General features: G+C 34.0%; 1 protein-coding gene and 1 long non-coding RNA gene across 7 annotated transcripts; both read left to right on the forward strand.

Moving 5' to 3' along the window:
* The first annotated feature begins 2260 nt into the window (after positions 1–2260).
* Positions 2261–7830, forward strand: LOC140960221 (uncharacterized). 6 transcript variants are annotated; one of them, XR_012172129.1, is made up of 8 exons: positions 2261–2396; positions 2484–2663; positions 2746–2823; positions 3372–3416; positions 5841–5924; positions 6115–6149; positions 6233–6956; positions 7108–7158. XR_012172129.1 is itself a non-coding variant. In XM_073418399.1 (8 exons), the coding sequence occupies exons 1-6, from the start codon at positions 2319–2321 to the stop codon at positions 6130–6132; spliced, it is 483 nt and encodes a 160-aa protein (XP_073274500.1). In that variant the 5' UTR covers positions 2261–2318; the 3' UTR covers positions 6133–6149; positions 6233–6251; positions 6859–7216. The 6 variants fall into 6 exon arrangements, 5 of the variants coding, with proteins under 5 accessions (XP_073274500.1, XP_073274501.1, XP_073274496.1 ...); XM_073418399.1 differs by having other exon boundaries at positions 6233–6251; positions 6859–7216; XM_073418400.1 differs by having other exon boundaries at positions 6233–6251; positions 7108–7203.
* Positions 7831–9674: 1844 nt separating this feature from the next.
* Positions 9675–11166, forward strand: LOC140960222 (uncharacterized). Its single transcript, XR_012172130.1, has 4 exons — positions 9675–9771; positions 9867–10005; positions 10104–10163; positions 10872–11166. It is a non-coding gene; the product is annotated as an uncharacterized lncRNA (long non-coding RNA).
* The last annotated feature ends 2194 nt before the right edge of the window (positions 11167–13360 follow it).

The raw sequence follows: 13360 nt of genomic DNA on the forward strand, positions 1-13360 counted from the left end.
GCTGTTCCTGCATTTTCCAGCTAGTTTTCAGTTCGGTTTTTGGTCGAGAATAGTGTTTTCCGGTGTCTTTTCCGGCGAGTAGCAACATTGGACCGCTAGCGACTAGTTTATACTTCGATCTTGGTAATTTTTGGATCCAATTCCAGATTTTTCGGTGCATAAGTAGGCTGCCCCGAAGTGTAATTTTACTCGCTTCGATTTAATTTCGCTTTGTCGATTTTAATGCATTATATTGACGTATATATTGGGTTTATATTGTAGGTTCGATCGTTGGAGAGCTTTGAGGTATAAATCGAAGAGTTTGTGAATTAGTATCGAGCTAATCGTGTGATTATTTTGGAGAATTACGGTTATTTAGTTGAAATTTCAGAATTGTTGAAATTGATTTGGGAATTAAGTTTTGATAATTAAAAATCAATAAGTTGGATTAATTTAGTTTTATTGGCGGATTGTGAATTATTCAACCTATTTTTATCATTGTTAGGTCGAGGAGATTAAAGTTGAACTTGTTGTGATTTTAGAGTCGGTTTAGGTATGTTACAGCTCGGTAACATACAACGGTAAAACATAAATTGTGTTTGATTGTCATTCTGTGTTACATGGATTGTGTTTATGAATTGCTGACTGTTATAAATTGTTAAATGCCTTCGTTGTGGTCTATGTTTATTATTATGACATATTATTGGCATTTAGCATCGGGCATACAGTTATGACATTCATGTTGAGCCCTATCGTTCTTGTTAGCCCATTGTTGATATCCGTTGTTATCTGGCACTGTTGTTTATCTCGGGATCATTGTGTGGCTGATAGGCCTGTTTGTTTCAGTCTTGTAATGTGATTGAACCATTCCGTGGTTAGTGCAGCCTTTTGAGGTGAGCGCTGGGATTGTGTTATCTAGTTCGTTCTGTTGTGCCATCCTGTTATAGCGTATCAGCTGTATGGAGGCCGAGTCAGGGGTGTTATTCAGCACAGCTTGGCATACCTCGCATACTTGGCAGGGCGGTTTAGCTGCATGACGATGTAGCTCCCCTGTGTTGTTGCTCGAGCATTATTCCAGTTGTTATCGTACCGTTTGTTGGCTCCTGTTATCCCGATTATTCGTTGAGCCTTTCATGCATTGCATATTACATTTTATTATATGATTATGCATGATTTATGATTATTGTTGTTATTGTTGAACTGTTTCATACCAGAATCCTAACCTCAGTTGTTTACTGGGGGGCTGCTGTGGTTGCTATTGGGCACCATGGTAGATCTCCCGAGTCGTTTTGCAGCATCAGGCCGAGGTTCCGCCAGTGGAGCTCGGGATTGAGGTTGGATTGCTTGGTTCTGTCAGTGGAGTTTCCCAGTTAGTCTATATGTATGTCTTGAGTTTGTTTCAGTCTTGTATTGTAGTTTATTTGCCGGGGAGATGCCCCGTGTATCTGTAATAATATTTGGTTGTTTTTGTGATGTTCTGAGTTGACCCTATGATTCTTATGATCTGATGAGTATGTGGTAAGTTTTAATTTCTGTTTAGTCCTGGCTAGTGCGGCTATAGGTTGTTGACTTTGGTTTTTGTTTTTATGACTCTAGTTGGAGTATATTTTGATATAAAATGCTGCTTGAGTTTTTTTTTTCGGGATGTCCTGCTTACGGGGATGTCATGCCGAAATTTTTCTAGGCCTTGAGGTCCGTTTTAAAGTATTTTTAAACCATTTCCGCTGCAGTTTTAAATCAAACCATTATTGTTTGATCATTAATTATCGTTAGAGTAAATGGGCCTCACAACCAATATCACAAACAACAAATGGCGTTAAACTCCTTGAAAGGTACTTCAGAATATGCCAATATTTAAGTTTTTTCGAACTTCTGCAACGCCCTACATGAAATTAATGTTATTTTAAAACAGTGTTTTTAAATCGAGCATAAAACCCACTGTGAATGAGGTAAATCTTCTTGATTTTTCAGAAACAGGGTTTGCAAAAACCTTTGATTTTATGTAATGATTTTTATGATTTTTCAATATTTCACATGGGTGATAAATGCAATTTCCCTTGCACTTTTCTAATTATAGTGGACAGTGATAACTTCCCAAAAATTCAGTTGCGTGTTTTCATCATTCTCGTGCTTAAAATATGCATAATATTATTTTGTTGATGGGCTACAGAAGCTGAGAAAGTTGTTGGCTGGGCTAAAAATCACTACCTTTCCTCATGCCTTCATCATTCTGTTATGGGGGATCGGTTGCATGTGCCTCGTGAGAGATAATTATCTTTATATGTGTTTTATCTCTGAATCATCTTTTATCTTCTTAAAGGTGACGGCTGTCGGTTGTCATGTGTAGCCTTGAACTAGCAATTTCGAGGTTAAAGGAGCAGGAAATAGCAGCCAAGAAGCCTTCTCAAAATTTGAAGGTTCTCTCTCTCTCTCTCTTTTTATCCAGAACATGAACACTCTGTTCACATCCTTTTCCATCGACTGACAAGAAAAACTGCTTGTAGTATCTTGCTAAAGATGAGTACGAGATCAACTTTGTTTCAGCAGTAGTTCCCCCATGTGAGATTGGTGTCAAATTTGATGATGATGTTGGTGCCCTTGAAGATGTGAAAAAGGCATTGAATGAACTAGTGATCCTCCCAATGCAGAGGCCTGAACTTTTTTCCCATGGAAATTTGCTGCGGGTAACTCAGCTTGAGATGTATAGTATACAAATTTTCCATTTTGTGGTCTTTCAGCCTATAAGCAGGTCATACCTTGTGTCAGCCTTGCAAAGGGATATTACTTTTTGGGCCTCCTGGAACGGGAAAAACTCTGATTGCAAAAGCGCATGCAACAGAAGCTGGAGCTGTCACGCCCCGAGCCCGGGCCCGCGTCTACGTGACTGCACAATAGCTTCTATAGCAACTACTTCGTATTCGTGCTCGCTTTACGAAAATGATTATCCCAAGTTGTAATAGAAGTCTATTGTAAGCCATTATAAACTCATTTTAAATATTTGATTTTGAAGTTGTGGGACAAGGGAATCACAATCACCCCTCCTTCAGAACGCTACGTCCTCGTCGCGGCCTGACCACTCGATCCACCAGTGCCGAGAATCTAGAGGTGGCTCCTACAGGTTCAAGAGGTGGCTCTCATGCACGCAGCACTTCGCCCACATAGCACTTATTTCTCGGTGTTCCATGCCGGTGACCTGCTCTGATACCATTCTGTCACGCCCTGAGCCTGGGCCCGCGTCTGCGTGACTGCACAATAGCTCCTATAGCAACTACTTTGTATTCGTCCTCGCTTTACGAAAATGATTAACCCAAGTTGCTATAGAAGTCTATTGTAAGACATTATAAACTCATTTTAAATATTTGATTTTTAAGATGTGGGACAAGGGTATCACAGGAGCTAACTTCATCAGCATCACCGGTTCAACACTAACATCTAAGGCAAAAGAAACAGTAGTGTTCGGTATTTGTAATTCTATTTACATCACATTCTGACTTATGAGTGGACCAAGTTTTCAATGCTGGTTGCTCATAGGTCACTTACCATATAATTTGGCTGTTTGTTTAATATTTCAATGTGAATTTTGAGGAATTTCTTGGGGTCAATAATAATTAGCTTGCTTAATTTAATGAATGGAAGCAAGCATGGTAGAGAGGGAAAAGATACAGTGCCTCGTACTTGATGCTGTTTGCTCAAGAACCGATGGTCAAGCTTTTCCTAATTGATGATTATATGATTCTGATTTTTTTTAATGCTCTACAAAATTTAACTCTGATAGGCTCATAATAGTTTGCATTTTTTGTTGTCATATCTTTCATTGTTACCACTTCCAACATGCTTACTTGACACATTTTTGTGTGATTTTATTGTATGTGGAAGTTTTCTGCTCTTGCGATAAATCTGGGCTAAAAAAGTGATTTTATATCACAATTAAAGTTGCCGATATGATCTTAGTGGAAGACGTGGAGCAGAAAAATTCAGAAGATGTTTTTGGATAAGGCGTGATCACGCCTTGTGACGATTCTTCAGCTGCCTAGTGATAGTTGAGGAATTTTCATATCAAGGAAGAAATAAAAGATGGAGTTTTTTATGGAAAAAAACTCTATATTGTTGGAGGATATTTCCTAATATCTTTTAGATTTTAGTTATTAGGTTTTAATTTTTAAATTAGTGGGCTTTTTAGCTTAATTTTGAACCCAAAGAATACTTCCCTTATTGCCTACACTATTCACATAACACAAAAAAACGTGAGAGGCGGCTGAATCATTAAAAAAGAAAGAACTCTCCCAACCCACTCCAATCACCAACAACTAAAGAAGAAGAAGAAAAAGAAAAGGGCTCAAGAATTTCTCACCTCCTCTCCACACTTTTAGGCTAAGTTTTATTTTTGATTCAAGGGATATTTTTACTATTTCGATTTATCACTGTGAGGCTTTTTGCACTTTAATTTAATATTCGTGTTTTTTTCAAGTATTTGTTGATTTATGATTTATTTATATGAAAGTTGTATATTGGTTAATCTGACAATTTAATTTGATATATAATTTTCTATTGCTATCCATGAATTCAGTGATCCGTAATTGTCATGAACGATTGGTACGTGAGTAGCAATAGATTAGATGTGTTGTGCTATCATAACATGTGTAATCTAAATAAATCGATGGAACTAGATCTTCCAATTGCAGCTATCTCGGTTGTTAAATATCTCAGTTGTTAGATTTTAGGATTAACTGTTTTCACGAAACTAAAATGCTATCTTTAATTAATATGGAACGCTATCGTGCCCAGTTGATTATTGGTAAGTTTTGACTGAATGCTGGGTTTGGTCAATTAATTTAGGAAAACACAAGAATTTTAGCGGCTATCTCTATAATTCTAAGGTTAATTGTTTGGAACAACTTGAATAAATTATTTGTCTGCCGATGAACACTGATATAATTAAATAGTAGAATTTAGTTGATCAATTGTCATTTAAATTTATTGTTTTCTTTTCTTGGATAATTTAGTTTAGTATTTTATTAAATTCATATTCAAAAATCCCCATTTTTATTTGCATTTTTACTCGAAAGAAATAATCTCCAGTTCCCTGTGGATTCGACCCTGCTCACCATTACACTAATTTTACTTAGAGAGTAGGAATTTAAGTTTGGTGGCTCAACGACAGCACACCAAACTCCTTTGGCAAACTTTATATCAGAGAACTTTAGGGGAGGTCTTGTTGTCTACTGCTGAAATTTAAAGAACACTAGTGTACATGTGAACACAACTTTTATATCATTAATTTGATTTATATTCAAATAGGGCTAATTTCATAATTTTAGAAAGTAATGAATAATCATTATGCAATTTGGGTTATATATTTATATGAGGGTTATGCCACAATTGTAAAATTTAATAAGGGATTAAACTGCAATTTGAATTGATGAAATTAAAAAGGAAAAATAACAAAATAGACTATGACACTGAACATTTGTTTCTATTATGCTTAGAATTAATAACAGTAATAGATAAAATACAGACCATAGTGCAAGTTGGCATGTAAATCATGAGATTATACTTAACTAGGTAATGTATATGCCTTAAATTTAACCTCATAAATTGGGATTTCAGTAACATGAAATATCAGCATGTGTTTAATACACAACCACCCTTGTGCACATAGTTTCATGGATTCAGTACATCTGGACAGCCTGAAAAAGAAGATGAATTAAGTTACTTGCAAGTGAGAATTCACTTCAGCTTGCGCAAATAAGTTGTAACAGCAGAAATTGGATTACCATAGGATACAATTTCTTTTGTTCTTTGAAAAATTCTTTTGTTTAATTCAACTGACATTGCGAATTGGTTACTTTCTTTTTGTGTAGTGGTTTGGGGACACTGAAAAACTTACGAGGGCTCTCTTCTCCTTTGCCAGCAACCTTGCCGCTGTAATAATTTTTATTGATGAGGTGAGACCTACTATGTTATTCCTGCCGACTGATGGCCTATGTGTGGAAAGGGGGAATAGTTCTAATCCCTCTTTGCCCAGAGTGCTCAATTGAAAATTTTGAAATAAATGTTTAGTGTATTATAATATGTTGTTAAGGCTATTACGTTGGTGATAGCTTATCTTTTCAAAATGATTTGTCAAATTATCAGGTAACGGATGGCTTATGAAATATAGTACTGATTCGATATGCTATTTTTTTCATATAACACATTTTTTTTCTATTTTTTTTTAAAAAAATAGGAAACAAAATATTTGTTTTCTATGTAAGGCTTCATACATGAATGAGGTGAAGATTCAATTCCCAAGGATGTGTTACCTTCCTTGGAGAGGGTGACTAATGCTTAAGAAGGATATCTATCACAGAAGTTTTTGTATCCATATGAGATTAGCTTTGCCAAAATTTGGAAGTGCTGATGTTATAAAAGAATAATTGTGTGAATTGTCTATATTCTAATCACAAGTTCATCTGAAAACTCAAGTTTTGTGGATAAGAGAAGTTTAGTACTTGATACGCTTTAACATTCCCTGTCACGTACAAGTACTATTCTTTTTATAGGCATGTGTTATTTCTTTTAAAGCTTCACGGGCAGAACTCCATTTTATGTGGTATCAGCAAATGATTGCTTTGGGCGAAACCTTAAGAATTTAGGGATGTCTCTGAGATGTTTGGATGGAATGAATTAAATTTAAATCATCTCGAATGCAAATCATTCGACATATTAAGTGAAAGCTGTGTAATTGTTCAACATGTTAGGTTACTCAGAAAGGCTGTGTTTGATATAATGATGTTGAGATGATTTATGATTTTTCTCATCTGCTATTTTCAACAGTTCCAATATCAACATAGAAGCTTTATAGGATCTTGATTATTTTTTACATTGTGGAACCTCTAGAGTTTCATCTCTGTTCACAAGGAGACCAATTATGAGGAGGATTACCATGCAACAAAGTCACATCCATGCAGTTCTAAATTGCTACTTCTTGACTTTCAGTTTGTATTTTCACCTTTATTTACTGGCTGTGTTGGTGTTAAAGTCCCTCGTTATCTTCTTAGAATGTTGTTAAATCTTATTTATTAGTGGGCAATCACATTTTAACTTTTAGATATTAAAATAAAAATATACTCATGCCTGTGCATGCAGGTCGACAGCTTGCTTGGCGCTCGTGGTGGTTCTTTCGAGCACGAGGCCACTAGAAGAATGCAAAATGAGTTTATGGCAGCTTGGGATTGAAAGGGGATCGGTTACGGTGACCGGAAGCGCAACGGAAGTTTAAAAATCAAATTTTTATGTAAAAATTTCGGCCACCTCCATATCTTGGTGTAGCAAATACGAAAAAAAAACACAAACTATACATAGTGTGTTTAGAAAAATACCTATCAACCTCTTGAGGATTGATGTATGGCTCCAACTAAGGTGTAAACACCTTAGCTCTTCAATGGTAGAAACTATCTTCAAGCTTCCTTTGAGCACTCCTTGCTCAACTATTAAGCCCACCACCAACTAGGTAGATCCCCTCTTAATTTGCACTAGAAAACTAAGAGGATTTTTCAATGAGAATTATTTTCTTTCCTCAACACTTGAAGAAGAAAAATGAGAGAAAAATGGGAGAGAACAAGAGCAAAATTTTCGGCCATTGCATCTTGGAGTGGAGGGGAGAATAATTTAATTTTCTTGTCTTCGTTGTGAGAAAAGCAAAAAGCAAAAGGTGCATGTCTTGTATTATTTTAATAAAAAGTAATCCACAACCTTCCACCTCCCAAGCATGCTTTGTTATTTGATTTTTAACAATTAAAAATCCATGGACTTAATTTTAATTATCTCAAACATATTTGAGACTAATTAAACATTACTTGAATTTACCCAAGTCCCACTAGTTAAATAATTATTTTAATTGAGCTCTACAAGACTCAATATGATTTAATTAATCCAACACTTGAATTAATTTAATTATTTGGACTCTACTAGGTCCACTAGTGTTTAATTAATTCAACACTTGAATTAATTTAATTTAGTCCATAATAATGTTTATGAAAATCACAATTTTCAAATACATTATTNGAGGAGTGTTTGGACCCTGTGCATTTTTTATTTCTACACATTCGGATGGAAGCAATTGTTCATGATGTTGGTATGTTAGGTGCTTAAAAATAAAATTGCTTTGGTGCATGACAAAATATTTTGGGGATAAGTAAATGAAGCAGAAAGAGGATAATGAGTTGAGATAATGAATTAAATTCTTTTATGCTTGAGGACAAATATGGTTTAGGTGTGGGAGATTTGACAGGCGCATATTAGTTTGCATTTTTGTTGTCATATCTCTCATTGTTACTATTTTCAACATGCTTAATTGACACATTTTTGTGTGATTTTATTGTAGGTGGAAGTTTTCTGCTCTTGCGATAAATCTGGGCTGAAAAGGTGATTTTATATCACAATTAAAGTTGCCGATATGATCTTAGTGGAAGACGTGGAGCAGAAAAATTCAGAAGATGTTTTTGAATAAGGCGTGATCACGCCTTGTGACTACATCTCGGCTGCCTAGTGAGAGTTGAGGAATTTTTATATCAAGGAAGAAATACTAGATAGAGTTTTTTCCATAAAAAACTCTATATTTTTGGAGGATATTTCCTAAGTATCTTTTAATTTTAGTGATTAGGTTATAATTATTAGATTATTGAGCTTTGATATTTTTTGTGGACCCATTTTTCTTTAGAATAACCTACCAAACGTGAGGTAGTGAGGGGCTGAATCATTGCACAAGAAAAGATTTTCTCCATCCTCTCCAAAAATCTCACGTGAAGAGTAGAAATGAAAGGGCTCAAGGATTTTCTCTCCAATTTTCTAGTATGGTTTAAGGGTTGTTTTTTACTGTTTAATTTATCACTGTGAGGTATTCGTTCTTAGATTTAATATTCTTGTTATTTCAAGTATTTGTCGATTTATGATTTAATTATATGAATATTGTATATCGATTAATCTGACAATTTAATTAGATATATGATTTTGTACTGCTAACCATAAATTCAGTGATCCGTAATTGTCATGAATGATTGGTACACGAGTAGCATAGATTAGATGTGTTGTGCTATCATAATATATTTAATCTATATAAATCAACAAAACTGAATTTATCAATTGCAGCTATCTCGATTGTTAAATTTCAGGATTAACTGTTTTCACAAAACGAAAATGCTATTTTTAATTAATATGGAACGCTATCGTGCCCAGTTAATTATTAATAAGTTTTGACTGGATGCTGGGTTCGGTCAATTAAATTAGGAAAACGCATGAATTTTAGCGGCTATCCCTATAATTCTAAGGTTAATTGCTTGGAACAACTTGAATAAATTATTTGTTTGCCGATGAACAGTGATATAATTAAATAATAGAACTCCCTTGAATCAGATCTTTCTCGTATTAAATTCTTCATTTTAGTCTAGTAGATTAATTATCATTTAAATTTATTATTTTCATTTTTTGGATAAATTTAGTTTAGTATTTTATTAAATTCATATTCCAAAATCCCCCCTTTATTTACATTTTGCTCGGAAGAAATAAATACCCTGTTCCCTGTGGATTCGACCCTGCTCACCATTACACTAATTTNTATTTATTTCTTCCGAGCAAAATGTAAATAAAGGGGGGATTTTGGAATATGAATTTAATAAAATACTAAACTAAATTTATCCAAAAAATGAAAATAATANGACTGAGGTCAAAAGACAGCCGGAGAATCCTTATCCTTGGTGCCACAAATAGACCTTTTGAACTTGATGATGCAGTCATTCATCGATTGCCAAGAAGGTAACTTATACCACCGTTCAAGTTGATACTGAGAACAAACAAACAGGTTATGCTTGTAGTTCAACTTCTAAAAGAATATGTTTTGCTTCTTTTAGAATTTATGTGGATTTACCAGATGCTGAAAATCGTTTGAAAATACTCAAAATAATTCTAGCTCGAGAAAATTTGGAATCTGGATTTTCTTTTGACCAACTTGCAAATGCTACTGAAGGTTATTAGGGGAGTGATCTAAAGGTAATTTGTTGAATTTCGGAGTGGGCTAAATCGAACTGTTGCTACCCTTGCCTATTTAGGTATGGTGCTGAAAGTTTGTGAATTTTTTTTCTTTGCAGAACCTTTGCATTGCTGGAGCATATAGACCTGTGCAAGAATTACTAGAAGAAGAAATCAAGGTAAACTCTACCAGAGTCATTATTATCTTAGTGATGAAATTTGCCGGTCCCACATGATTAACTTCATTGTTGGGTGTTTGTTTTCTGTATGTATGAAGGTGTTCTTTTTATTATTATTTTTTTTTGGGGTGGGGTGCGGGTGTGGCTGGTAAAAATCCCTAGGTTGGATGGTTCCAAGAATTCAAAAAGGTATAAAGATTGGCTAAACTGAAATATCATGAAGCAAAATCGTCAAAGAATCTGAAAAACAGGAGACTGCGTTATCAGGCCGAAGCAAGCCCATCAATCTCTTCTGTAACATCCTTAGAATAGCCTCCGAGAATTACATCTGTGAAAGAAATCACTTGCTAACAAACCTGTCTCTATAGTTCTTCAAAATGCGTTACCCTCCAACACGTGTTGTTGATGGTGAATCAGAGAAAGCACACTTCGCAGTCGTTTCATTGCAAACTTCATTGACACCGAGTTTCAGAACTTGATTTTGTTCATGATCCAACAATGAAACTGCTTTTCTTTTTATCCTGTTTCTTCCATGTCCGAGAGCAAGTGTTTTGATGATATAAGCAAATGATGAACTATTTACTTGAACTTAGAAATTCCGAGAACCCTTCTCCATTACATTTTCTGTCATCATCACGACTTTAGTTCTCTTTTTATCAATCTTTCTTCATTCTTGGCTGCTTGATACTCGAGTTTTTTTTTTTACAGGGTCACAGATTAGATGAAATTGCCGTGTTACGACCACTAAATTTGGATGATTTTGTTCCTTCCAAAGCGAAGGTTGAGCAATCCATAATCTCTCTATTTTACATGATGCAACGAGTCTCAATGCTTTTACCTTTGAATGGTTACCTGGAGCATAAGGTCAAAAATCTTGCATAATATTTGCTCACCCTTTGGGCCAATACAAATTCGAATTTACCCACAACGTAGTTAGCTTATCTGGAGTTAATTGTATTATTTTTATTTCATCTCATACAAATTCAATGATCTTTATTACAACTTAAATTTAATTGTATTATTTTTATTTTCAGGAAAGATAAGTATTTTATCTGATTTTTTTTGTCGGCTTTTGGATGGCTTTCGATCCAATTTTAATATTCTAATTCAAATGTTTTTAATAAAATTTTAAGTACCTATGATTCCAATGTATACTTTTAATATGTTGTAATTTTACATGTCAATAACTTATGATTCATAACCATTCCATTACTTTGATGTTGGTTCATATTTAATGACTTTATACTTATCAAATCAGATATCGCGTGGTAGAACGATGAGATATTGATTAATTATACATATTTTTGTTTTATGTTTGACTCAAGTTCTATAAAAGATTATAACTATAAATCACGATGTTATATATATTGATTTAAAATTTATATAATATATATAATATTTGTTTTGTATATTTTGGATATTTAATATGAAATTTGATTTTGTAATTCACGAAAAATTTAAAAAAGATTTGCCACCTCATTTTAGGACAAAAATGTAGAAAGAAGCTAAATCACACGAGGCGACAAGCCGACGAATTCCTTGTTTGCTTGTCTCATTATATTTCTAATTTTGTTTGCAGCCGAAAACCATAGTCAACTATGTTTGTTGGGTCCAAATCTTTGCTGTTGATGAAATGGTTATGAAGATCTCGATGGTCTTTGGATAAAATATTGAAATTAATATTTTTCATTGTATATATATATCTTGTGAGTTTTTCCGATTCAACTCAACTCCAGATTATTCTAGATTTGATGCTACTCCGAAAACCGAAGATCAAACCGAAAAAAATTTCATTTTACAGATTTTTCTAATGGAATTTTGAATTAATCTCTTGAAAGTTTTTCGATTGTTTAATACATTGGGTGAGAGTTTTTAATTGTACATGACTAGTCAAAATTATTAAATAGAGCAAGAATCCCAATTGCTATCAATTTTTAATTACTAGCACACAAAAAAAAAGATCATGTCCCCACCGACCCTCCAAGATTTTTCAACAAAATTATTGTCATGATATACGTTACATATGCATGAACTTAAAATTCAATTTCATGAATTTTCAAAGGAATGAGAAACAATAATTTCATTTGCGCATGCGCATGCATTAATTCATTCACAGCTAGCTAGTTTTGTCTACTTCTTTATTATTATAATTATTATTATACACAAAAATTAGACCGTCTCATTAGTCAATTTTGTGAGAAAAATATTCTATCTAACCCGACCTGTGAAAGTATATCATTTTTTTATGTCAAAAGTATTATTTTTCACTTCATGAATAAATCGGATCGATCTTTGTCACAAGAAACCTACTCATTATAATAATATATGATGGATTTCTTATATTGTCAAATTAGTACACATCAGTCGATATGCTAATGACGATAAAAATTGAAATGGTTTTCATTCTTTTTGCCTAATGAAACTAATAATTGGGATGTCGTTATTCCAATTAAAGATGAATAAAATCGAAGAAAAAAAATGGGCTAAGGCCACGAATGAACCAAAATCTGGATTTAAAAAATGAAAAACATGCCATCACACCGAAAAAAAATGTATTTTTAATTTCCTCATAATTTATTACAAAAACTCATTTGAAAAAAGATATTTAAATGAGGCTTGCACTCAATAAATCGTGACATGATATGTCTTGTTGTGCATATTTGGTTTCCATGTAATATCCCATCATCCTCGTTATTCTCCAGTCTTCGTTTGAAAAAATTTACATGGGAATGCGTGATTAATTACAATCCACATCGAAGATTAGCCAATAATTTGATTGTGTTAAACATGGGAGATAACAAACACTAATCATAATCCAAAATCTTAATAATCATGGTCACACTAATTTCTGAGTAGTGATTACACTTCATCCTTCACTCATTGGTCCACCACATATCACAACGTACCATATTTTGATACTCGAATTAGTCATATATATGGAACGTGTACATGTCCATCGAGTCGTGGTTTCATATGTATTTTCATCACATTAAATATGTCAGTGAAACATCAATGACGTTGACATATGTGTGCACGATAGATCCTGCACACCTACCGTGCACACCTATGTGAGCACCGATGAGGTGTCACTCACCCATTGGATGCGCAATTTTTCTATATTTCATCACATCCAATAGATGAGTGACACCTCATCGGTACTCACATAGGTGTGCAGGATATCAAAACTGTATATATAT

Source organism: Primulina huaijiensis, chromosome 15, assembly GCF_012295235.1.
Source record: "Primulina huaijiensis isolate GDHJ02 chromosome 15, ASM1229523v2, whole genome shotgun sequence".
Classification (NCBI taxonomy): Eukaryota; Viridiplantae; Streptophyta; class Magnoliopsida; order Lamiales; family Gesneriaceae; genus Primulina; species Primulina huaijiensis.

What these genes read in the sequence shown, in the direction of transcription:
- LOC140960221 (XM_073418395.1), top strand. Translation starts at nt 2,319, where the DNA reads ATGTGTAGCCTTGAACTAGCAATTTCGAGGTTAAAGGAGCAGGAAATA. An exon ending in CCCATGGAAATTTGCTGCGG is followed by an intron (nt 2,664 to 2,745) that starts GTAACTCAGCTT and finishes ACCTTGTGTCAG; the next exon opens with CCTTGCAAAGGGATATTACT. An exon ending in TTGCTACTTCTTGACTTTCA is followed by an intron (nt 6,957 to 7,107) that starts GTTTGTATTTTC and finishes CTGTGCATGCAG; the next exon opens with GTCGACAGCTTGCTTGGCGC.